The sequence below is a fragment of the Halichoerus grypus genome, chromosome 2 (assembly GCF_964656455.1).
Source record: "Halichoerus grypus chromosome 2, mHalGry1.hap1.1, whole genome shotgun sequence".
NCBI classification, from domain to species: Eukaryota; Metazoa; Chordata; class Mammalia; order Carnivora; family Phocidae; genus Halichoerus; species Halichoerus grypus.
In genome coordinates, this window is record NC_135713.1 from 48,670,320 (window position 1) to 48,695,964 (window position 25,645).

At 43.2% G+C, this 25,645-nt stretch overlaps 1 protein-coding gene and 1 long non-coding RNA gene across 13 annotated transcripts in view; one reads left to right on the plus strand and one right to left on the minus strand.

Annotated features, from left to right (window-relative positions):
- Positions 1-4,515: 4,515 nt before the first annotated feature.
- On the plus strand, positions 4,516-25,465 carry LOC144381087 (uncharacterized). Its single transcript, XR_013445601.1, has 4 exons — positions 4,516-4,594; positions 15,193-15,241; positions 24,089-24,599; positions 25,032-25,465. It is a non-coding gene; the product is annotated as an uncharacterized LOC144381087 (long non-coding RNA).
- Positions 21,615-25,645, minus strand: part of EBF1 (EBF transcription factor 1) — a 391,270-nt gene continuing 387,239 nt past the window's right edge. For all 12 annotated transcript variants that reach the window (XM_036103654.2, XM_078066804.1, XM_036103653.2 and 9 more), the window contains one exon: positions 21,615-23,874. In XM_036103654.2, the coding sequence (XP_035959547.1) occupies positions 23,843-23,874 (32 nt within the window). In that variant the 3' untranslated portion in view covers positions 21,615-23,842. The remainder of the gene's footprint in view (positions 23,875-25,645) is intronic.

Genomic DNA, 25,645 nt, shown 5'->3' on the forward strand with positions numbered 1-25,645 from the left:
GAGGAAAGCAGTGGACCAGCTGGATGCTTTACTGAATGTGCCCCTGATATGTTTTTATGAAGACATTTGTTTCCTATCACTTAAAATGTAAGGAAGTTAGATGCTGTCCTTTAGGCTTATTTAAGTTATTCTTATTTTTAGGCTGCCTTATTATTTATTTGTGGGTTATACCCTATATATTGCAAATTCTTCTCAGCCAACTATGTATAAACATCATGTAATAGCTATATTGCTTAGCATATAAATTTCTCATAACTAATAATTAAGTATATTAAAGTCTTTGCTAGCTGTCTTCAAGTTATCTGGCTTCATTTGCCCTTTTTCCAAAGCTTTATTCCCCAATGCACATTCCATGTAGCACTAGTTCTGGAGGATGCTAATGAGTGTTACCAAAAAGGGGTTGAAGTTCCTTGTTCAAATATATTTGGAAAAAACCAGGTGAAGCCAAATTAAGCCTTTATGATATCAAATGTATTGTTATTCTCCAGATAACTACATATGTTTCCCATACTTAGGGGAAAGTGAGACAAGTCAGAAAATCTCCTGGGACTAATGGCTGATGGAATACAACTTGGGAGGTACCTTTCTGGAGCCATATATCCAATGTCAAAATTCCCTTGATTGCATCCTTACATTCTGATCACTCTTCCTTCTGGAAGGGCTGTAAGCTGTCCCTCCAGGATTCCTCAAAAGGCATCAAGCAGGACATCATTGGGGCAAAAATCAAGTCCCATGATTCATTATCTTATAATTCACCAGGAACTTGTCTCTATTTGGATACCACTAAATTCCCCAGGACTTCCTCTAAAAGTATGAAGTGATGAGGTTGTAGTTTGATGGGTAAGAATTTACGGAAACTTTAAACCTCACTATCTGTATAATTCAATCTAAATTAGTATATTGGAGCATCCTGATGAAATCCAGTTCTACTTTGTCTCATCTATAAGTCATGGCCCAGGGGGGAAAAAGATCCATTGTGAGATCTGCCACAGATATTTTGGTACCAGTCTCTCTCATATTGTGGTGAAGTGTGCTTAGAATACTGCCATAGAGTGATTTCTTAACTCAGTAAGTTCTTATTGAGAATAATTTCTTATATGCTCTGAATTGAGATAGGTATTGGGAAAAAGACAAAAATATATTAAGGCATGATTCCTGTCCCCAAGTGGAAGGTAAGACTAACACAAATGAAAGCTTGGCATGCAATATAAGATAGTATATTATTAGAACCAAACTAAATGTAGAGTAGACTCCTAACATCCAAAAGGGATTAGTCCAGAGACATATTCGAATCCCCCAATATGTACAACTTCGTCATAAAATGCATGGGATGAGAACAACAACACTTAGTGAATGCTGGTTAGAAGGTCCAGCTCACTCACCAGGAACCTTTGGACGTTTGGGGAGAACCAACAAATGGTTGAACCAGAAAGTTCACTCTGTGAATGCCAGAAGTCTACTGCAAACATGTTAATACATATCTTATGCATAATAAATGTGAATAGCTTAGAAGAGGATAATGGTCATTTTGGGGTAGAAGTATCTGGCTTAAATCATGAGAAATGGAAGTCAGAACATACTCTGAAATATTAGTAGAAGAGGAAATCAGAACAAGGGTAATCCAGGAGAGGATCGAAGGGAAATGAGGTAGGTCTGAACTCCGTCGTAGGCCAGCAGAGCTCACTGAGAAAGCACTTGCAGTAAGTATCACAGGTAAACCATATCCTCTCCAGTTGGAGCCTCTCCTCTGTCCTCAGGCCAATTATAGATAGTGTTCTCCTCCATTACAGCTCATCAGCCAGTGTGTGCATCCCATCTTCCAGTCCATATTCTGCCCCGAGGCCCAATCCCCCACACAGTTGTGCAGATTACACACTATACAAGGATTTCACATCTACAGGAGCACAATTTCCTAGTTGATATCCCAAACTGGGGAAATGATAATGACAACTTTTCTGCAGATGGCACTCAAGTATCCACCCAAAATCAGTGAATTAGAGTCATTTTCTGACCCATGGAAATAATGTGTCTTAAAGGAAGAGGTGTCACTGTCTAATTTACACAAAGGTACTCTGTGGGCAAGGGACAGTCTTTGTTATGTTGAGTGGTTGGAATCGTGGACACTGGTGGGAGAGCCAGTAGCCGAGACTCTCTGGGCTCGTCAAAAAAACATGAAGAAAATGGAGAGCAGCCCTTTGCCTTTATGTATTGGTTGAAAGTATTTCTCAACTTTAGTGTTGTTCCCCCCAAAAGCCTAGAAAATCAAGCGTCCTGTGTAATCATCTGTGCCTAAATTGCTGTTCTCATATCGTAGATGAACAAGTATGGTCTATTACCTTATCTATTAATAGTTTCATGCTTTACAAGTCGTATCCAAATGTGCATTTCTCCTTTTAAATTTAGTACAACTTTGGCATTCTTCTGTTCCTTGCTGAGATGATATGAAACCCTGTAGTGAGAGTGGGTTCTAAAACTCAACAGCGTTTTGCTGCTTGTACACCTTTAAATGAGCTATTGCTTGTCAGCCCACCCTATGCCAGCCAGCTCTGTCCAATGCGCACCTGTGTATTTGAGGACCACTGAACAAGGTTCTAGGTCCACTTTCCAAAAGCAGGTTCAGTAAGTGACCAATCTGACAAGTTATCAAGTGACCAAACATCCTCAAACAAATGCCTTAAACCAGATCTGGAAGAGTCAGCCAGCCATTTGCCACAGGCATTCGGCAGGGACCAGCCAGAGTTTAGTAGAGACTACGTCCTGTTCTTTGGGCCCTCTGAAGTTTCAGAATGAAAACTCCTTCTATATTCTATGTTAGTGGCAGTTGGCATTTTGTGAGTCCAGGTCGACATAAGTGATAAAGCGAGGGTCTCTTCTAAAGCCTTTTCTGAGTCCGGTCTACTGTGTTTTCATCATCTCTTAATTCATTGACTTCTTAAATTGGCTTGATTGTGTATCTTGTGTGGAATTCAAATTTCAAATGTCTCAACCATTCAGACACAAAGGGTATATATGCCTTTTATTTTTTTTTTAAGATTTTATTTATTCACTTGACAGAGAGAGATACAGCGAGAGAGGGAACACAAGCAGGGGGAGTGGGAGAGGGAGAAGCAGGCTTCCCGCTGAGCAGGGAGCCCCACACGGGGCTCGATCCCAGGACCCTGGGATCCTGACCTGAGCCGAAGGCAGACACCCAACAACTGAGCCACCCAGGTGCCCCTATATATATGCCTTTTAAATGTTCCATGCTAATTTGCATCCTTTTTTATTTTTCTGGGCTTGATTTGTTTTCCAAATGGTGGCTTTGTATGCATGTTAATTTTCACCAATCTATGACAACTTTCCTAACTGCTGAAACTAAAATTTGGAAAAAAACAAATCCTCGAAGGCTGTGGAAATCATCTCGTGCAATTTGAATTCTGTAAACTTTATAATTTGACAAATTGGTTGTTCAGAATTGCTCATTTGGCAAATTGGTCTGTTTCCCATGAAGCAAGTGTCCGGAGAGCTTTCTGGCACCTCGATCCCAACACACGTGCGTCCTAGGGCCCCGTATGAAAACGAGGCCCCTGCCAGGGGTCGGCGAGAGGGCAAGATCGGGCTGGGCCACTTCTGCGGCTGCAGCCGGGGTCACTTTCCGTGCTGTCACAGTGGCTCTCCACGAATGTGCCCAGCCTCCCTGCACAGGTCCGCTTTCTTTGCTCTGCTTCCCTTGGGTCTCGCCCGGCACCCGCTATAGCTCCGGCCCTGCCCGGTTCTCGAAGTTTGAGGGACCTGTGCAGCTCATCAGAACTCCTTTATTTCATGTCAATGAGCTGATTCATCCTGCTTGAGGGTGATTCCTGTTGTGTCCACTAAAGTCCTTTTTTTATTCCTGGGTGTCCAAGGGCTGGGTTTTCTTTTGACTCTTGTTTCTTGTCTTCGTGGGAGTCCGGCTGTAACAAAGTAATAAAGGAGCACTAGGAGGCTTGTCTACACCAGCTAAAGAATTCATGTGCAATAAAGCCCCTGATTTCTGCTGGTGTTGGACCCGCGTTCACTAATCTTGAATTCTGGCTCTTCTGTAGTCACCATAACCATATAAGGATCACTGTTTTCCCAAGGCATAAAGAGACAACATGTAATTTCCTGTAAACTTAGGTCAAATAATTATATCTCTGATAGTCCAGAATTTATGAGGCTTCAAAGTCCTTTTTATTTCCCTCAATTTTGAGTTTACCATAAAAGTATGGAAATTGTTAAGGGAGAGTTTTAACTCTTAAGATATTGGATGATAGAGGTTTGTAACATGCCAGTTTTCCTAAAGGTACCAATTCTTTAAAATCCCTGGTCTATTTTGTTTGGGGAGAAGGGCGGTTAGTAGGCAGGACTGGGGTAGAAAAGAAGATATTCTGATTTCTCACCAGAACATAAACATGACTACATTTGCAGGGCCTTCGCTTTGCCTTATTGGGTCATATTCTTACGGGAGGTTACCCCTCCTAATAAACTTGGAGCTACTCCTATCTTCTGAGAGGGAAAAACGCAGCCATGTTTCTGGAGGAAGAGCTCAAGTCAAAGGAAATGCCTCAGACCCTCTCAAAGAAGCCCACACTGGGTAGGTTAACAATAGTTCCCGGTTTACTTGGCCATGAGTTAATTGCCTTTTCCAGAAACTGAACTTGCCCAAACATAGCCAGAAGGCTCAAGACCCTCTCTCTCCGGCTGGTGCGTTTCCAGGGAAGATCAGAGCGCCTGCGACCTCCGATTGGCAAAGAAGGCTGCCTTGCTGGCAGGAATGGCTCGGAGGAAGATGGGGGTGTGATTAGCTCTAAATGAAGTTCTAAACCACTGGTACATGAAATGAAACTATTTTTTCTCTCTCTCTTCTTCCCCTTTCTTTAACCTGAGCTGCTGATGTAAGTGGCTCTAATTTACTTTCCCCGAGAAAACAAAGCAAAATAAAAGGCGGAATGGCAAAAAGATCCCTTTGCGAAGTGTAGCGCTTCTGCTCCTGATAAAAGGGAGTCTTTTGCAGCTTTCATGGTGTCAGTATTAATTTCCTAGCAGTCAAAGCCACCGCTAATTTATTTACGGAACGATCTCCTTGCCCAGGAGCCGGGGCTGGGGAAGCAGCAGTTTCTAGCCTCCAGCTTTGTTTGTTGACAGGCTGATTTCCCACAAGGCCGTTTCCACCTGTGTTTCTGTTGTTTTTAGTGCGTGTCTCCCTTTCTTCTCCCCCGCCGCCGCCTCCCGGATGGCTGCTGAAGGCCCTTCTCATCTCTGGCCTCTCTCATCCACTTCCTCCCTCCAGCCCCAAGGACTCCTCGCAGGGCTTTGCAGTCACTCCGCACTTACCCGGAGCCTCTGCTAGCGAAGTCCCAGGGGGCACTGCATTTCTTTCTTTCCTTTTCCCTCTTTTTTGTTTCAAGGACAAGATTCAAAAGAGCCTGCTACACACGGGTTGTGGGGTGCACCCTCAGATGTGCCTTCAAATAGGGGCTGAGTGATTTGAATATTTGTGCTCCTGGAAACCAGCCTGTGAAATTGTCCCCCAAAGCCCATTAAATTCTGCAAAATCGCTCCTCTTTGAGGGCTTCATTATGGAGTCCAATTTGGGGCCCTGGCACCTCCCTGCCAAAGCACTCATCTCTGAAGATGCTTACAATTGAAATTATAGAGCAGCTGATTTGGCCTTAGCTCCTTGCATATCAAAGGGTGGGAGGGCGGGAGGGACGCTTCCAGGGAGCCTGGAGATGCTTGCTGCATGCCAGAGCCAGACAGGTAATGTATTGAGATGTTTACAGCACATTTCTCCTGCGTGCACACGTGCCTGCCTCTCTGCCATCTTACAGCTCATCTGCAGGGCGGCATGAGAAAGAGGAAGGCATGTGTTCAAGTTAGCGGTGGTCCCGCATAGGCACAGAGTGGGAAAGAGGCTTTAGAGACCCATTTTCCGGATTATATATTGCTACGTTGTTAAAAAAAAAAAAAAATACAGAGACCAGGAAAGACATCAACTCAGCTACATATAACCCACACCCACTGTTGCCACCTTGGACCTATGAGGCCCTCACTGATTAAGAAATGTCAAAGGTAGAATTTTGCCCAGAAGACATGCCTTGCCCTTTACCCCTGGCCTCTGCAAAGTATGTACAAATAGTTTTGTGCCTCTTCGTTTGCAAATGCTGTTTCTCTGGATTTAGAGCATTTTATTACTTTGTTTGTGTTTGAAGGTGCTGTGTGTAAAATATCCATTTACTTGTGAGAGGAGGGAGACCAGAAGGAAAAGCATAAAGCTTTGTCCATTTGGAACCATGCAATCATGTTGTGGAGTACTCTGGAAAATTATAAGGAACTGGAGGCCTAGCAAAGGGAACTTTGTTCTCTTCGGTGGCTGAGCAGAAGAGCATGTGAATAAGAGTAGCGCTTTCCATTCCGTGGTAATTATGCAGTCCAAATGAAAAAAGTTTCACATTGCTAACAGAATCTGTCTGCCTCCCCGGCTCCCCTCAAACTCCGGCAGCTTCTTTATTCAGACCATTTCCCCCCATGTCTTGGAGATATTTTTGCTTACCAGGGATGTGGGACTCCCGACGTCTGGAGGTTCAGCCATTTCTGAGTTCTCATTGCTGAGTTCTCTGTGACCAAAAACTCTCTTATTTATTTTGAAGGTGGAAACAATGTCATTTCATTGCCTGCATGCATAACTCCCGGATGCCCAGAACAGTTTTGCTCAAACTTCCTGCCAACTCACTTTTGGGCTGAGACTAAACAAGGGAAAGTTTGGGCCCCAAAGGACAATTGTTCAGAGAAGTCGGGAGCAGGAAGAGGCAAAGCCGAGTGATGAAACTCATCTGACAATTGTCATCTGCCCTCTTTGCATCTCCGGGGCTCATTCCTCCTGGTCTCCTGGGGACGCCTTGCTTCGCCTTCCTCTCCATAATGTTAGCCGTTCTGCTCCCTTCCCCTCGTCTGCCTATCCTCTGGGATGAAGCAAACGCTTTAAGCCTGTAAACTGTATAAATTTTCTCCAAAATCAACTTGAAACTCAGTTGAAATTGGATGGCGGGCTGGCCGACGGCGCCCCAGCTTCTGAGGGCGCTCAGGCCGCAATCAGATGGGGGGCCCTGGGGGCTCCCAAGTCAGGGGCCTGGAGCTTCCTAATGTAGATTGGTCTGGAGACTGTGCCCCCGTGAACCTGCAGGGCTGGGGGAGGAGGCCAGCGTTTCCCTCCCTGCCCAGTGGACGATAGCATTCAGAGTGGGGGTTTAGTAGCCAAGCCTCACGACGGAAATAACCTCAGGCCCCCCGTGGAAATGGCAACGCAGACGCAGCTTGAAGTCCTACTCTCGGGGGTGCAAGAAATGCAAATTGCCCTTCTCCTAAACTGAGTTTTGCTTTCAAATCCCATTCCACTGATGAGGCAGAAACCGAATCTCCGTGGAGTTGGGGCTTCCTTGGTCTCTCCTGCCCGAGGGGGACCTCAGATCTGGGCCATCAGTGGGGTTCCCAGACCTCTGGGAGGTCGGCTCTCTGATCTTGTCAGCGTCTTTTCTGAGCTGCCGTGGCCTGGGCGCCCTCCGTGGCGATGCCGGCTGGTTGCTGCTGAGGCGTCCTTATTTGTGGCTCATCCGTCAGCCCTGGCAACCCCGTGGCTGCTCCGTGCCACCTGAGGGCAGAGGGCTGTTCTGTGACCAGGTTTCCCACCGCGCAGAACTCCCAGGGAGGCTGGCCAGCCCTGTCTGCCTCGTTCCACACTGGCCATTCCCTTCCAGGGGCCTTGGGGCACCCCTGAGGAAGCAGAGGACAGAGCCCTCCTCCAGGACCCCCACACTTCTGCCTCATCAGGTCCCCCCCCACCTCCCCCCTTCCCCAAGTCCAGAAGAACTTTCTGGTGTCCAGGGGGAGCCCAATTCTCAGAAGACTCCTTGGCCTATGCACGAGATCTTTCCCAAACATTTTGTGAATGTCTACCACCTTTGTTTACCTGAGGGCTTGTGGAACACAAAAGCCTCAGAGAAACATTTGTTTCTTTGTGTCCTGTCACAACCATTTTATGAATTTGTGACCTGGACCAACATGGAGAATGATATGCAGCAAGGGTCGTCCGAAAGAAAAAGAAACATGGACGGCTACTGTTAAACCAACGCTCCTCACTTGTTCTGTGCTCGTATCAGACGGCTTAACGAAGCTGCCCTTTGCTTCGAGACTGTTTGGCTCATTTTCCATCAGGAGTCAATGGCAACAGTGTACATAGTTAATGGTGACTAGGATCTTCTTACTAAGCAGTTCTTCTCAAGTCCTTTAGGTCACTCACGTGGCCAGTTATAATCTGTGGATTATCACTGTGATTAAAAACATGAGTTTCAGAATCAGACCCAGTGCGGCCCTTACCTACCAGCTCAGTGGCCTTGTGCAAATTAAAGGAGTAGGAGGAGTCACCAGCTGGTCAGAGCCTCGAGAAGTCTCTGGCAAGCTTTGGGGGAGCTCTGCCTTGCTTCTTGAGCTCCGCAGCAGCCCATTCTAGCATCTCTGCTTTAGAGGGAAGCCTCTGGAAACCCCTGCCAGTCATTAGCCCGGAGCAGCAAGTCCTGGGGAAAGTTACAGCTCTTGGTCCACTTGGGCAAGTGTTGGGCCTCAGTTTCTCTATGCAAAACAGAAATTATAACCCCTGTTCTTCTCTGTTCCCAGGGTAGGATCTTTTTCTATGCCTCCCCAAATACTTCCTAACACTTACGTGGTACCAGGCACCATAACATGTGCTGAAGACGCAATAGTGAGTGGTGTAGACATAGCTTCTGCCCTTGTACTACTTACATTCACATGGGAAGTACAATAAGAAAACAGAAAATAAGCAGAGCTTGGGCTTGGTACTAGAACAAAGAAACACAGGACTTTGGGGTAGGGCATGACTGGATTGGGAAAGGGTTGGGATGTGTGAGATTCAAATCGTGCATTTGGGAAAGTGACATGTGAGCCAAGACCTAAAGGATAAGAAGGTACGAGACATACAGAGAAAAGAAATCCTTGTAGGTGGAGGAAAGAGCAAGTGCCAAGGTCCTGTTGTGGGCAAGAGCCTGGCTTATCGCTGGGACGGAGCTGGCCAACGGGAGAGGGGCACGAGACAGGCTTGGCGAGAGAAGCAAGGCCTTTGTGGCCTTGAGAAGAGGGTGGTGTCTTATTCTAAGTGGTGAGAAGCTATTGAAAGGTTTTCAGATCTGATTTGTGACTTAGGGAGACCACACTTGCTGCTGATGGGGAGCAGGATATGAGGAGACGCGGAAACACAGTCGGTGGGGGGGGCATCACCTCGTGCCTGCAGAGCGGCACGCATTTCCGAACTTTCCGACTTCTCCAGGACAGCTCAGCTCATCAGAAGAGACGAGTGCAGAGAAGAAGGAGCTTGGATTTGTCTGTTTGCTAATTAATTTCTCCTGATCCTTGAAGAGAATTCTGTCCATATATTACAGGGTGGATCATTAAGTTGACTTCAAAAGTTAGAAATTATGTGGACTTTCTAAAAAGGACATGCTTTAATACTTCTTGGATATTATTTTACAAGAACCTCCCAATAAGAAGAAGGCATTTGCCTTTTTATTCAACTCTTCAGCTTTAAAAATCCCCTTGACTGGGGATGCCTGGGTGGGTCAGTCATTTAAGCATCTGCCTTCGGCTCAGGTCATGATCCCAGGGTCCTGGGATCGAGTCCCGCATTGGGCTCCCCGCTCAGCAAGAGAGCCTGCTTCTCCTACGCTCCCTGCTTGTTCTTTCTCTCTCTCTGTCAGATAAATAAATAAAATCTTTAAAAAAATTTCCCTTCAGAAATCTTTGTTTCCACTGCCCCAGCCACTAGGGGAGCACAGAAAGGGAATGAGAACAACAGCTCTTACAGTAGGGGTGGAGATGGGGACTCTAGCGCCGGCGCTGCCCTTGCTCTGTGACATTAGGCACAACGCCGCCCCTCTCTGAGTCTCTTTTCATCTTGTAAGTGGCAGCACTAGAAAAATAATCTCTAAGGTCATCCCTTCTGCTCCTACCGGCTTGTGATTCTTTGGCCTTTAATCAGAGCAAAGATCAAGAGGTTGATCATTAGCTACTGATTTTTCTGAGATAGACTGGTAGGAAACAGCTTAGTGGTTCTCTTACTATGTTTTTTTGGTCCCTTTTCCTGAAACCCTGAACAGGTCGGGAACCTCCTTTGTTTTTTTGTTTTGTTTTGTTTTTTTATTTTATTTTATTATGTTATGTTCATCACCGTACAGTACATCATTAGTTTTTGATGTCCTGTTCCATGATTCATTGTTTGCGTGTAACACCCAGTGCTCCATGCAGTATGTGCCCTTCTTAATACCCATCACCAGGCTAACCCATCCCCCCACCCCCCCTCCCCTCTAGAACCCTCAGTTTGTTTCTCAGAGTCCATAGTCTCTCCTGGGAGAACCTCCTTTGGAAGCAGGGAATTTTCAGTCCCTTCCTTCCCACCCCCTAATCCACCGCTGAAGGTGTTCCGGGGCAATGACATGGGCCATTGCAGCTGCTGCGGGCCATGCATGAGCTGCCCCTTGGAAGGCGGGCTTGTCATTGTGCCGGCCGGCCCCAGCCCCACCCCTGCGTGCTGCTGGGGCTGCACCAGCTGGTTTCTTCATTCTGCGGGACCCCTCCTGGATAGTGTGATCAATGGCATGAGTTCTCTGGCTGTTCCCACTGCCCACAAATCAAGCTCTTAATAGCCCAATAAAATCATGAGATTCGGGATAAAAAAGTGATTGCATTGCTCAGATGCTAATGAGGCACATATATCTGAGACAACTGACTAAAGTCTATGGAAAGAAGGTCTCGGTACAACATGCAAGGTGGCTAATTTACAAAGACATGGAGCATTCCAGATAAGAGAATGTCACGCACCTTTACTTCAAAGAGATGTGTTTAAAATAGCCTGCTTTTCCTCACATATTTTCCCGTGAAATATTGGCACACTGAAGGAGTCAGTACGGGCAAGATGGCTGAGTTCTCCCATCAGGGTCCTTCTCTCTGCCAGGTGATAGCCAACGAACGTACCAAGGTGGCAAGCCAAGGGCCTCCACTATGTTCCTAGAATGTGTTGTGCAGTCGATAATAAATAACTCCTAAGTTGTGTGATTACATAATGATAGCCACATTCATTCACCTGTCTATCAAAGGAGCCATATTTGAGTTTGAGCTCCTATCCCCTGGGCCCATGAAGCATTAGCCTGGAGTCTTTAAAATTCCCAGCAACCCTGGGCTAAGTGCACTGGGGTGGAATGTAGTCCCTTTTGCTTAGTAATCCATTAGCTAATGGGTGTGAGCCCGTCAGTTTTCTATTTATTCCTTAAACCATTAAGGTTCACCTGCTGTGCGTGAGACTACACTTGACAAAGAAGAGTGATAGTTGAAATAAAATAAATATCAAGCCTTACGAGATCTGATGGGTATTGTTTAAAATATAACGGGCTTCATGGAAAGGTAAAGGTGAACCAACTATTGCAAGTTGACACATGGCATCCTGGGCACAATGAAGCAAACAGAACTCTGTTATGTTCCAGTCCACAGGCGCTCACTAGTGGAAAGAGAGTTATTTGAGAACTGTCTTCTGAGGGCTCCCCAATATTTGTCAGCAATGTCTACCTGAGTCTCTCGGAAGTGGCTCAATAAATTTCTCAGTCAACCTTTTAATGGTTTCCTTTTACTCCTTAAATATAAATAATATCTCAAATGAATCTAAGCTTGTGAGAATGATAGAATCTTTGAGAGAGAAAGGAACTTTAAGTCAAAGCACGTCTATTCATTATTGCTATGAGCCAAGAACAGTTCTAAGCACTCAGATATGGCAGTAAATAAAAATATTCACAAAGAAATACATAAATGAGATAACTACAGAAAGAGAAAAGGGCTATGAAGAAATTAGGGGCGCCTGGGTGGCTTAGTCGGCTAAGTGTCCAACTCTTGGTTTCAGCTTAGGTCATGATCTCAGGGTCATGAGATCCAGCCCTGAGTTGGGCTCTGCACTGAGTGTGGAACCTGCTTGGGATTCTCTCTCTCCCTCTTCCTCTGCCCCCCTGCCCCTCTCTCTCCTTCCTTCCCTCTCTAAAATTAAAAAATAGTGAGTGGTGGTGGTGTCAGGGAAGATGACTAAAAGGATCTGCTTTCATTGTGTATTCAAGGTCAATTAGGTTCATATGGTCCAAGTTCTATCTAAGAACAGGAGTTGCTATGTCAGCCATTGCCACAATAAAGCTGCCAGACCCAAGTCATCCTGAGCAAGCCACTTGGCCTCCACTCACATCATATCCGTTAACACCCAGCTGGTCGAAGCGAGTCACATGGCCAGCCCAACACCAATGGGTTGAGAAACTTTACTCCATCCACATTCTGCTTCCTTGAAGTAGATTCTTAGAGGATTGTTTTCTACAACTTCTGGCTCTGCTTTCTGGGGAACTTTTCTTTTCTTTTTACTCTTTAGTCATTTCTAAAAGGGCAAGGCAAGGATTTCTCCCTTTCAGTAACTAGGCAACATTCTCAGTCTGCTTCCTGCCTGGAGAAATTTCAGTTAAGTCAGATGTATTTTTAAATCTCTAACAGCCACAATCTCTTCTAGTCCAGGATGGCTGCATGATTGCCAATACAACTGTCTCAAAAACTGAGTGGGTTGGTTATGTATTTAATTCCAGTAAATTCCATGCACTGAAGCCATACTTGTAATTCTTTTCAAAAATGTCATTCTCTCTAGAGTTAATTGTGGTTCTTAATTTGGGCACCTCAGGCTTCTGTGTGATCTTTCTAGGAGCCCTTTGTGCAGCTAAAAGGATCTACTTAATCTTTTCAGAGGTCTTAACAAAGGTTGTGATGGCCACACTCTTGAGTTAGATGATGCCCCTGGACTTTATCTTAATGGCCATGTTCTTGATCTTTTCCTTCAGGCTTTATTTTACTTTGAGGATATTTTACTGGATGGAGTACAGAGATGAAAAACAGTATCATTTTCTACACAGCATATCACCAATTTTCTGAGTTTTCTGTATTTTCTCTCAGTTGTGTTTGCAAACCAGACCATTCTTTTCCGAGCTCATCTCTTTTGTGTGGCACCTTATCAAATGTGGCTACCTACAGCCGGTTCAGGCTTTTACCATTCCATATCCGTATCTCCCTGTGCACACCCTGAGTTCAAGAAGTGCATATCTGCCTTTCTAGATTATCATAGGAACTACTTTAATTGCATGTTTTACTCAGTGTTTCACCATTGCATAACACAGGTCATGATTCTCCTGATCTCCTATTGTTTCCTAAACACCTACCACTGAGTTTGAAAATACTTTTTTCAGACTTTTCTTACAATTGCACCCTCTTCTAGGTTTCTATTTCTGGGTCAGTCGGCTATTGCTACAATTAACGCTGCATAACAAACTGCCCCAAAGCTCACGGGCTTACAGCCACCACAAGTATTAATTCTCCTGCTTGCAGATTCGCAGGCAGTAACTGTGAGGGACAGATGATACTGTCAGGGTGGCTGGGGATGCTGCTTCAGGCCGAGGGGCAGCGCAGTTCAGCTCTAGTCAGTGTGGACTGGTGGACACTTCGGCCCCGGGCTGGAGCTTCCACAGCTTCCTGGAGGAGCTCTTCTAATAGCGGATCTGGGGAGTGTGAGAACCACGGGAAACATCACAGTCACATCTATGGCCTCTGCCTTTCTCATGTCAGCTTGTGTTCCACACACCACATGGCCACATGGCCCCACTCAGCATCAGTACGATGAGGAGGTATACAAGACCCTGCCAATTTTCTCATGGGGCTCTTCTGAACATGTAATCAAATGCTTGTTTATTAATTTTCTTTTGTTTTTATGCTGAATTATTGTCCAGCACCTCTTATACGGAGTTCTGAGGACAGTGACTGATACATACTGGCCACTTAGATTTTTGAGTGAGTGAGTAAAGAAGGGATAAGTGATTTCAAGAGTTTTCTTGTTCTGACTGCAAATAAGCACCTAAGAGTCCATTCTGTAACTTTGTTAACCATATCAAAATTTCACCTAATCACATTTCACCTAAACATGTAGCAGTTCAATTTTCTTAAATATGAAGGAGTATAACAGGATCCCCCAACAAGAAATGATTTACGGATGCCAACATAGAAGAAATACTTTTTTACTCTTGTTCCTTGTGTGCCCATGTTACCCACCTTTCACCTTTATCCTCTCCCATCTTGAGCAGCAGTGCCAAGCCCTTACCCTGCAGATCTCTTGCCAGAGTTTTCTTCCTTAGACATGTGATGATATTCAGAATTATTGTTCTTCTTTCCTGTATGGAGCTCACTGGTACCTTTCCTGGTACTAAAGTATAACGAGGAGAAATGATTTGGGGGATATCTCTTGTTTTGATCGTGCTTATGACAAGCATCAGTCACACATCATCTTTTGGTTTGATATGGGAGCTGTTGGAAACATTTTCTTTTGTTAAAGGAGGAATCCTTTCTTTGAGGGTGACCCTTTGGATGCCAGGGATACTATATAGTTAGCTTGTGAGAAGTGAGAAAGACTTGCAAGAATTTTATTTTTTTTAAGACAAGGATGTCCATCATAATGTTGCATATAATATCAAGAAATAAGAACCTAATGTCTATCATTTTGAGATCAGTTAAAGGTAGTATGATATATCCATGTATGTATATCTCTGTCCATCAACACACACAGACATGCACACCCCGGAATCACAATTGCTAATATTGACAGACCAGCTAATATGTGCCAGGCACTGAATGATAACTCATCATGTGGCTTATTTTATTAACATCATCTTCTTAGATATCTTTTAAGATAAATACTCCTATTGTTACTTCTTTTTAATGGATGAGAAACTGAGGATTAGAGAATGTGAGTGATTTTTTTGAAGTCATTTTCAGTATATACTGGTTATTGGGTTAATACATTCCATCGATCTACCGACTGTTAAGTCCATATATGTCTTAAACAAATGGCCTTCAGGGTCCAGTGGGGACCTCTGTCCTCATACAAAGTTGGTGAGCAATTCATTTTTAATTGAGGATAACTATACCTGTATTACATGATCATTGAGAATTTAACAAACAAATTTCTATACAGTTACTAGAATATCACGTCCTATAAAAGTAGGTCCCCGACAAGGGAATGCCAACTGCCATTAAGACTATTTCCCTGTTAACTTTTATCCTCTCTTCTAGGTTCATCTTAAATGTAATTAAGCAAATTGGCATCTTCCTGGACATGAGGGTGAGTCATAATATTCTGTGCTTGTGGGAAAATTTGGGCCTTTTCAGTTAAACACTTTGGGCTGTGGGTGTTTCTAGGGCATCAAGGGTGGGGTAGGAATATTAACCTTGGAATCATAAAGGGCAATCTTGGGGATCTCTAATCTTTCATCTGGTAGCAGCTGCTGGATTGAAGAGAAGCTGACCTTGTCCCTAGAATTCCACGCAAGAAACTCATAGGGCAGGTAGGAGTCAGGGCAAAGAGGAGAGGTCTATCTGGAGGTCTCTCCAGAGGAATGGCTCTGTTTGAAGAGCGACCAAGCACTGAGGAGGAGTGTTGCGTAGACAGAGAAGAGGGAAACAATGTTGGAACACAAAAAAGGAAATGACAGAAAGAGGAGAGAAACTGAGAAGGAGGAGCATTCTGAGGGGAAGAATTGAATGGATTAGTCCTCCGCTCTGTGGTGGTCTGTCACCTCCATTTAGAATGCCCTCTCCACTCCACTCCCAGCTCTCCCTTGCTAACTCCTGCCCCATCAGAACTGCTCTCAAGCATGAGCAGAAGGCTGCATCTTGCTGTATGTGCTCCTGGCTTTCTATTCTTGCTCCCTGGAATATATCAGGTCAAACACTCACAAGGAAGTATTTATGGACTCTCCCCTCCCACAGCCTGCCAAAGGGAATTATATTTGGCTAGCCCAATATCTACCCTTTTCCCAGCTTCACTGAAGAGGGAAGATTTTCTTGCAGGGGAAAAAGACTTCATTGAAAACAACACAATGAGAGAGATGGGGAAAGAGAGGAGGAAAAAAGAAAAATCATGCAAACTCAGAATACGTTTTTTGTTAGATGGATTGAGGAAACCAGTGTCTGAGTAAGGTGAGGAGTAAGGAAAAGGATAGTAGAGGAAAGAGAATTTTAGTAGGTATTACCATGGACTTTACATATAGATTATTTTTTAATGGCTTTTAAAGGATTTAAATAAAAAAAAAAAATCCATGTGGAATTTAAGAAACAAAACAGAGGATCATAGAGAAAGAGGGGAAAATTAAGATGAAATCAGAGAGGAAGACAAACCATAAGAGACTCTTAACTCTAGGGAACAAACTGAGGGTTGCTGGAGGAGAGATGGGTGGGGGATGGGGTAACTGGGGGATGGGCATTAAGGAGGGCACATGACGTGATGAGCACTGGGTGTTTTATGCAACTGATGAATTATTGAACTCTACATCTGAAACTAATGATGAACTATATGTGGGCTAGTTGAATTTAAGTAAAGTAAGTTTTAAAAAAATCCCATTTCTTTCTATCTAAATTTGGGTGTTGAAGTAGATCTGGATGTGTGCAGAGATAGAGCTATATGCTCTCTCAGATATATTAGGGTGACAGTAACGTTTATCACAATGTGAAATTATATGTTTATGTGATTGATTCATAGTAACGGAAGAAGAAAATGTGTCTATTTAAGAAACAGTCATGCCCCAACCCTTTGCACAGCCCCTGACAGAAAGAGAGCCCTCAGTAAGAATATCTTGACTAAACAAATGTGTTAGAGAAAGCCAAGGCTATTGCCTGGGTCTAATTCCCTTCCCTTTGCATTCCCTTCATTTTATGGCTGCTGCTGTCCTTGCCAGAATCCCACCCAGATCTGTGCTATTGAGCAAATGAACTTCAGTGGGACTCCCTCCTTTTTGTTGACATTTTGTTAACTCCTTTCTGGAGTACTAGATTCTCCTTAGAGCCTAATTCCCTGTGCAGGGTATTTCCTGCAGAAAGCCGACCTCAGGCCTCGGGTTCATTCCAGGGTTCAGAACTTTCATTCTTAATATAGAATGTGGAAATTCTACAAGCGGTGGGAAAAAGTATGCCAAGTAGATAAAAATCAGTCCCTCTGCAGCATAACTCTCCAGAGAGAAGAGATAAAACTGCTTGATGCTTAAGTTAAAAAAAAAAAAAAGTAACAAAATATTTCCAGTTCCGGAAACTGAATTTCATTCCTAACGTAAATATAGAAACCTCTGGAGAAGATCATACTTGGGAGAGGGAAGGAAAGCAAAGGGAACAGGAGGAAGGGATTTCACAACCCAACTCTGCAGCTTCATAGCAAAGAAACCACCTGAAACATCAACCACGTCTTTAATAGTAGTTGCCCCGGTCAGAAAACGGAGTTTGTTTTTGACTTCTTCCTCTCCCTCAATCCCCAGGTTGCATCAGTTGCCAAATCCTGGTGTTTCTCCCTCCCTAAGTCCTCCTCTATTTTTTTTAAATGATTGAGTATACTTGACATGTAACATTGTGTAAGTTTAAATTTCACAATGTGTAATGGGTTGGTTTACTACATTTATCTATTGCAGTATGATTACTACCAGCACGTTAGCTACCACCTCCATCGTGTCTCATAATTACCATTTCATTTTGTGATGAGAACAAATAAAATCTACTCTCTTAGCAACTTTGAAGTATATGATACTTGATCGTTGACTATAATCACAATCTAAATATTTCTAATCCTATCTATCTTCTTCCTTTGATCCTCCTAGTCCAAGCTATTCATTTTTCACCTGGACCATTGCACTGGCCTGATAGATCTTGTCCATTTCCCCGCTGCCTTTCTTCAATTCTTTCTCTATGTGGCAACAAGAATACTACTTCTAAAATATACGCTTGATCCCTTGTTTACAGTGTCTACGACCCCACACTATTCACAGTTACAGTAAACGTCTGTTGTGTGGATAACAAGAGAATAGAGATGAAGAAGGAAAGACAATAGACTCGGAGGACTCCCGTAAGGGGACTTGTTATAAAAGGGGAGAGGGTCCAATAGTTCTTTTCTTTCCTTTAAAATGTGATCATATTGTAGGTTGCTAAGAAAGTACTACTGAGGAAGGAGAAATTGATGACTTTGGAGAGAGAGTGTAATAATTCCAGGAGCCACATTCTTGAGAATGTGAATGATGGGAAACATGCTAGGGCAAGCATAGCCCTGAGCATGGTGTGTTGGCAAGACTTCACTTCTCTGGAAGTCTACCTAAAACTGAATTCACTCATGAGGGTCTTTCAGCAAGGCAAAAGGAGATTGGAAAGAAAAAAAAATGATGTATACATTTTTACATTGAATGTGACCACTGCAGGGTATAGGGAATTTTGTCACAATTACATATTCCATTTTCCCATATTCCCATTCCTTTCCATTGACCTTAGGTACTTTTTTCTCATATAGCCAGCTCCAAAGGCATTGACCATGGCCTTCCATGCCCTACTTTCCCTTATCTGCTCGGAGAGTTCCTATTCACACCACTCAGGCATTCCCGCTTTGCAGTGTTCCTTGATCTCCATGGAGAGGGCAGATCACTCTGACCCTCAAATCAGGCTGTGTAAACATCTCCTTTAGCAACTTGTCTTTTGGCCAGAAGCCCCAAACTGACATTCTAGAGGCTCATGGATTTTGTTTGCCCAATGCAGTGTTTTTAAAACACTATTTTTGGATTAGAGGACAACATTTACAAAAATGAAAATTTTACACCAAAAAAAAAAAATCCAATAATATATATAGCATTCTTGAAAAATGAAAGACGGGCATCACTGGGCCCAAATTCCCACGTGGGAGCAACTACCTATAGAGCAGGCGAGGTGCTCCCTGTCCGTTTTCACCCCAGCTCACCCCTCGGGCTTTGTCAGCATAGCTCCTGTGGACAGATACAAGGCTGTGAACGTACGTGCCATGCTGAGCCGAGACTTGGGCCCGAGGGGCAGGAGTTATGACTGGTTTGCCTGTGCATCCCAGCATGTAGTGCAGTGCCAAGCGTACCTGTTCTGAATGGACTTTCCCACGTTCCACAGTGTCATGCCCCCTCGCACGGCCTTTCTGTTTCTGAACGCAGGTATTCACCCCCAAAGCTCAGATCCTTACACCTGCCTTCATCCCCGCTGCCTAAGGCGCCCACCCCACTTGGTTACCGAATCCTTTACATCTCCGCTCAAATGTCACTTTCTCTGGAAACCTTCCCCAGCCCTTCAGGTTAAGTCAGATCCCACTGTAATATGTTTTCAGAGCACTCTAGACTTTTCCTAATTGCCATTGTGGGGTTGTTAGTATTTACTTGCATGGTTGCTTCACGTGGGCTTGCCCCACTCAACTCTAAGCCCCGTGAGGGCAGGCCCAGGGTGCCGGCACTCGCTGTGGAATCTGCCGCACCTCCCCTGGCGCCGGGTGCTCAGTAAACCTTCAAGGTGCATGTGAACGAATGAATGAACAAATGCTTCCAAGAAATAGGCCTTAAGGAAAGTGGAGGCCTGTGTGGAGAGGTGTAGATGTCTGCTTTATTCTGTGGAGCGCTGTGACATGCATGTGTCACTCTAAACTTCCTAAACTGCTTTGATTTGAGTCTGGATTTGTCTAGTCGGCGACTGTGAGCAACCCGAGGGCAGGCTCTCTTGTTCATTTTTTTATTTTTCTGTGTCTAATACAGGGACCTGCATCTACTACAGAATTCCAAAAATGTATATTGAATGACCAAACTAATGAACATAGACTCCCTTCTTAAGAAAATGATAAGAGTTTCTCTACTTATTAACTTACTCATGACACTCTGTCATTACTTCAGATTGAGCTCTATTCCAGAGCCGAAGTGTATCAACAATGGCCACCACAAATGATCAAGACGGTGGCTGTGTGATGCCCTGTTAGTTCTGGTCATCAACTTCCTGTGGTCTCTGGCCTATTTGCTAAGTTTTTGAGGCATCTTACGAGCATCGTTAACCTTACCATGTCCAATAATTGCAAAAGCAGGGGAAGCATTGAAGGAACAATTGGAAAGACTTACGATGATGATGGAACTTAAAGTGAAATCATTTTACAAGAGAAGGTGCCTACTGGGTGTCTGTGGAATGTTTGACTCCAGATAAAGTTGGTTTTATCCAACAGAGAGAGTGTCTTATCCACCAGGGATCTAAAACTATAGATCATGGAAGGTTCTGAGTTCACACATGCCTCATCAATGAGCCGGGGCACATAACTAATTGACCGTAAGGCTCACTGGGACTAATTAGCAGCTGTATGTGAAGAGCTTGGTTCAGACTTGTAGCACAGAGGATGGCATTCTAGAATGGCCAGATCCTGGACTCACAATTCAGTCACCGCCGGGGGGATCGCACTGCTTGGCTGGTGAAATGTTTGGGGCTCTTGGCTCCTCTGTGGGCCGCTGTGCGCAGGTGCGCATCCATCCACTGCCGGCAGAGGGCAGCAGTACGCTGTGCGTGTGCAATTTGCATCCCAGATTGGCAAATCCCCAAGGATTTACAAAGAAAGAGAGTGGGTGTCCCAGGACTACCCAGATTTCTTTTCTCTGGGTGTCAACACTGGTCTGAGTAATTGCAAACACAGACCTTCTACATATGTTGGACTTTGGCTCATCTGAAATACTGAAATGAATACACAACTAGAAGCTGCCATCACAGACAGGAAGTAACTTTAATTAAATATTGTGAAAGTTGAAAAGTTTTTACAGCTTGAATTTTTGCAAAAAAAAAAAATTATAACAATCTCTACAGTAGTTAGGTTCTCTAACAATTGAACTGTACAGTGTGTGTCTATTCAAAAAGTTTGATAAGAAGGTGAAAGGTTAGTAGATTCAGAGATGACTTCGTTAAGCTGCATCCTAGTACAATGTGAGGCCAGGGCATGTCAGGCAATCCAGTCATCCAGAAGCTGTATTTTTCCCCCAAAACTGAAATCTTAATTCTGTTTCATTTTCTTCTTAAAGCCATATTCTGTATTTAGGGGAACATTTTTTATTTGTAGAAATTTTGTGTAGAAGAAAGAGGGTCAGAGGGCCAGAACATCTTTTCATCTAATCAATATAAATAGAGGTGACAGAACACAAATTATACACATTTTAAAGGCTCTTTGGACTTTCCAGAAAAGTTCTAACCACTACACATGGCTGACAGATGGGTGGCGTTTGTTGTCAGGGTCTGAGCCGGACACCTTGCCGGCTGACCATTCCTTCACAAACAGTTAAGGGGCTCACCAGACAAAATATGGCTTTAAATTGTATACATCTTCAGGCCAGCACTTACCACACGAATTCAGACAAACTTTCTGAGTACCGAGAAGCAATGCGTCCACCTTGCTTACATTTTCCAGTTTTTTTATTATTATTAATCATCATTATTATTATTTCTCACCTTGAAAAATCAGCTTTCCTCCCCTCCCTTCCCTCCCACGACTCCCCTCCCGCACCCGCCCCAACCCATAAAAATCGCACTCTGACAGTCTAGTGAAAACCATTGCAAAATCCATATGGGGGCATGCACAGTTGCAGCATTGTTGTAAATTTCTTGCTCTACTAGAAAAAGTTACATTGTCTTAAGGTAACAAAACAGTTCTTTTGTGCTTTTCCATTTCTTTGTTTTTTTTTTTTTCTTTTTTCTTTTTCTTTTTTTCTTAGAATGTTAGTGATGACTGACAGTTCCGGTGCACAGTTACAATGTACAAGTGAAATGAATATGATTTGCATTGTTAAGGCATCCAATCTGCTGGTTTATATTTATGTGAAAGACAGAGGAAATATACAAGCAGACTTAAGAAAGAAAGTATGTTCATTGATTTCTATGAAGTTTCTCCCCCAAATTTAATGCACAAAATGCGTCACTCCAAAGGGAGAGATTCCATGCATATTAATAGAGTAAAACAGCATTAGGGTTTTTTTTTCTTTTTGTAAGCTTCCAAAGCAAAGGATACATTTTTTTTTTTAATCTACAGAACTAAATGCTACAAGAATAATATGCTACTATTTTTTTTTTTTTGCCATATATTGGAAAAAACTTCTTAACTTACAAATAATACAAAAATAGACAATGGCTTTTGGGTGGAAATAAAAAAAATTGAAGCATGGTTAAAAACAAAACTAAAAATAACTATAAATGAAATGTTTAAAAATCACATTGAAACTGCTAATACAACTGTAGGTGACCAAATACGCACTTTTCACATAGCAAACATACACAATAAAATAAACTGGGAGTGGGAGGAAAAGGAAGAAGGGGAAAGCAATGTACAAATTCCAAAGATAAATACATTATTTATATGGATATTTTACAAAATCCCCTTTAAAACAAAAAGCCTTTTAATTAACTTTGCAAGTATGTGCAAGCTAAAGGTAGTGAGCTTTTTTTTTCTTTGCAAAATATGCAGTAAAATCTTTTTGTGATATTGAAAAACTGTCTTAAGACATTAAAATGTATAAATAGAACAACGACTTTGGCAAAAATCACAAAAAATCTACAGTATTTATAACTACATACAAAAACACAACAGCAAAGGAAAAACTATCAGGCAAATGCATCCTCAGAGCTTTGCTGCATCTTTGCTATTTATTCTTACTTTTAAGAACACTTCCCAGATGATGAGAGCAAAAATTCCATAGAACAAAAAGCTATGTTTTGGAGCTCTCAACCTTCTTCTCCTTTCTCCCAGTTTTCCTTTTACTCTTAATTCCAAAGCACTTAACCTGTCGCTCTAATCTATTCGGTTACAAACGGTAAGGGTCACCGAGAGAGGTGCGTTATCTCGAGTGGGAAATCTGTAACACCTGCCATGTTGCTTTTGTCAGCTTTTGGAGGATTGGTTCTGAAGTCAGCATTTAGGATGAGTAAACTTTAAACTTGCAAATGGCGGCGTGAAAGTGGGATTTTGGCTTGATAACTGGAGAGCATAATGTGGAATTCTGTGCCTGGACCCTGTTCCATGAAGTCTCATAGGAGATTCTCACACAGTATGTTTGCCATCAAGCTCTCGAGAGGCCATCGGCTTCAGAAGAAGTTGACACAAGTGAAAGAGAGAATGATATCAGGTTTAAATATGCAGTTTTAACAATCTGTCTAGAGGCACTGGATTTTTGAGTAGAAGGGAAAAGTGTGATCACTTACACCACTTTTTAACTTTCCAGGCTGCATTTATTTACACAGTTACTTAAGACAACAATACAAAAGAGATAAATAAGCTTGCACTGCTAAGGGATGGCATGTTAAGTTAGATATTGAAAATGCACTGTCTGAGCTAACTACCATTTGATATGCTTTAAGGCGCAAAAGCCGACCCTTAGTTTTCTAAAAAATCTAACTGGCATTCCTATTCTGTCCCATACAAGCTTTTTTTTTCTTTTTTTCTTTTTTTTTCTTTTTTGACTTTTTTGTAAATATCACCACTTCATTCTCCCTTTACACAGCTTTAAAAACATCATAAATTAAAACATGGAGTCTTATTTATAGTGTCCCTTGTATACAGCTTTACGGTTTATAAAAGACAAATGATTGCAGAGTTAAGCTTAAAAAAAAAGAAAAGAAAGAAAAAGAAAAAGTGGATTTGCTTTTATCAACACAGAATAAATATATCCCCCAAATACTTGGGAGGTACAACTTTTAACCAACACTCTGCACTTGCAGATCCCTTCCAATTTCAGTATTTGCAAGGTCGGTGATATTGTTTGTTTAAAAATCTGCAGTTATCGTGATTCCTCTTAAAAAGGCCTGAGTTAAAAGTTCCACTCGGGGACTTGTATCAGATTACTCTCTGTAGCAGAATCCAACCTCTTCATTAATAAAATTCTTCAAGGCAATTCTTTCACATGGGAGGAACAATCATGCCAGATATCGCTGTGGAAAGAGAAGACAAAAGTCAGTGGTTTTGCATCCAAATTTCTCACTGAGGGGGAAAAAAAATGGGAAAAAACACCCACACACCACTATGTTGGTTGAATATTAGTCACAAATGTGCTCTCATCTTCCCTGGAACGAGGGTTTGTTATAAAATATACATGTACTTTATTAAGAATGGTAATATACCAGCCTGTGTATGTGTCTTTAACAGAACAGAAGAGGCTAAACATCCTCCAAGTCTGATTTCAATTTTGAAACGTAGCTGGAAAGTTGCATAGTTTGAATACTGCTGGGAAAGTTGCGGCCCCAAACCTTGCAAAATAGTGAAAATTTTCAATTTGTCACTCTTTTTCCCCCCTCCCCTTCACTTCCATAATATAAAATTAAAAAAAAAAAAAACAACAACAAAAAAAACCCAGTTCATCCCAACTGCCAGCAAGTTCTACAAAAAACCCACGCTCTGTGCTCTGTGCGTGCACGAAGACAGGGCGCTAGAGCACAAGCTGAATGCCTTCATTTCAGTCGTCCGTGCCTGGGAAAAGGAGGTGCCAGCCACCGAGGGCCTTGTTCCCGGGGCAGATGAAGCTGGGAGAAGAGCACGGCGGAGGAGGGCAAGGCAGGTTTGCATGAAACTACAGCATGTCTCCTATACTACGGCTTCACTCAAGGCTCCGGAATGGTCTGACCACGTTCCTAGAAAATTATAGCCTAGGAAAGCTGGGGTAAGGTCCTGGGGTAATCAAAAAACTCTTTCAAAGTGTTCCGAGTTAGCAGGCCGCACACAGCGGTATTTAGAAAAGCAGGGAATCCGCTAGGCCAGCCTTCCACCTCTGGCTCTCCTGCTTTCTGAGTAGGATGCCCTTCCTCCTCCACCCCCTGCCCCCAAGGTAGTTACTTGTTTCCTTGAACCTCTGCCTCCTCAGCTAGAAAATGTAGTTAAGGGTATTTGTAAGGGCAGTGACATTTTTAGGGTTGTTGGAGATTTAAATAAAATAACATGTGAAGTGCTTGGCCCAGAGTCAGCTCCTAGTAAAGACCTCATAGAGGTTAGCTGCTGTTACTTTTAATCCATCCCTTCTGCTGCTAAACTAGCTGTGTGACCTCATGCTAATGGTTTGACTTCTCTGGGCTGTGCTCCCTCTTATATCAAATAGGCACCACCTCGTACAGCATACTTCACATGATGAGCATGAGCAATGGAAGGACGTCTGTAAGAAAGTTAAAGCAGTATGGCAACTTTGAAATATGTTGGGGGAAGAGCGATGCGTCCATTAGAAGCAAGAGGCAGCCATCTTTGCTTCCAAAGAGGAGAGAGAAAGTCATTGCTTTCTTCTCGTTGGCAATTCTAACTTTAAATTGATGTTCTTGTCAGCGATGACTGATACTAGGAAGTGGTGCTCTTCGTATCCCAACTCTCATGTCCGGAAAAATGTGCCTGTTTTTATGCGAACCCCAACTACCACAAATCCTGCTGCAGACACAGGGCGGCTAGGTGAGGCTCTAAAGCCCTGCAGCCTCTGCACCCCTCCTGTTTCCCCTCCCCCACCCCCGACATTTTAAATTCAATTAAAAAATGTATTTTGCCAAACACTTTTTCCGTTAATTTTTAAACCCATCTGTATTCACAGGGAAATTTAATCCACATGTTTCTGATTCATGTACACGTAAATCATCCAAATGTTGTTTTGCAAGAGCCGTTTTTCAGTCCAAAAGCTCCTGGAGTCTTTTTCGTAAGCCCTCATAAGCCATTTTTCTTAGAAACAGGAAG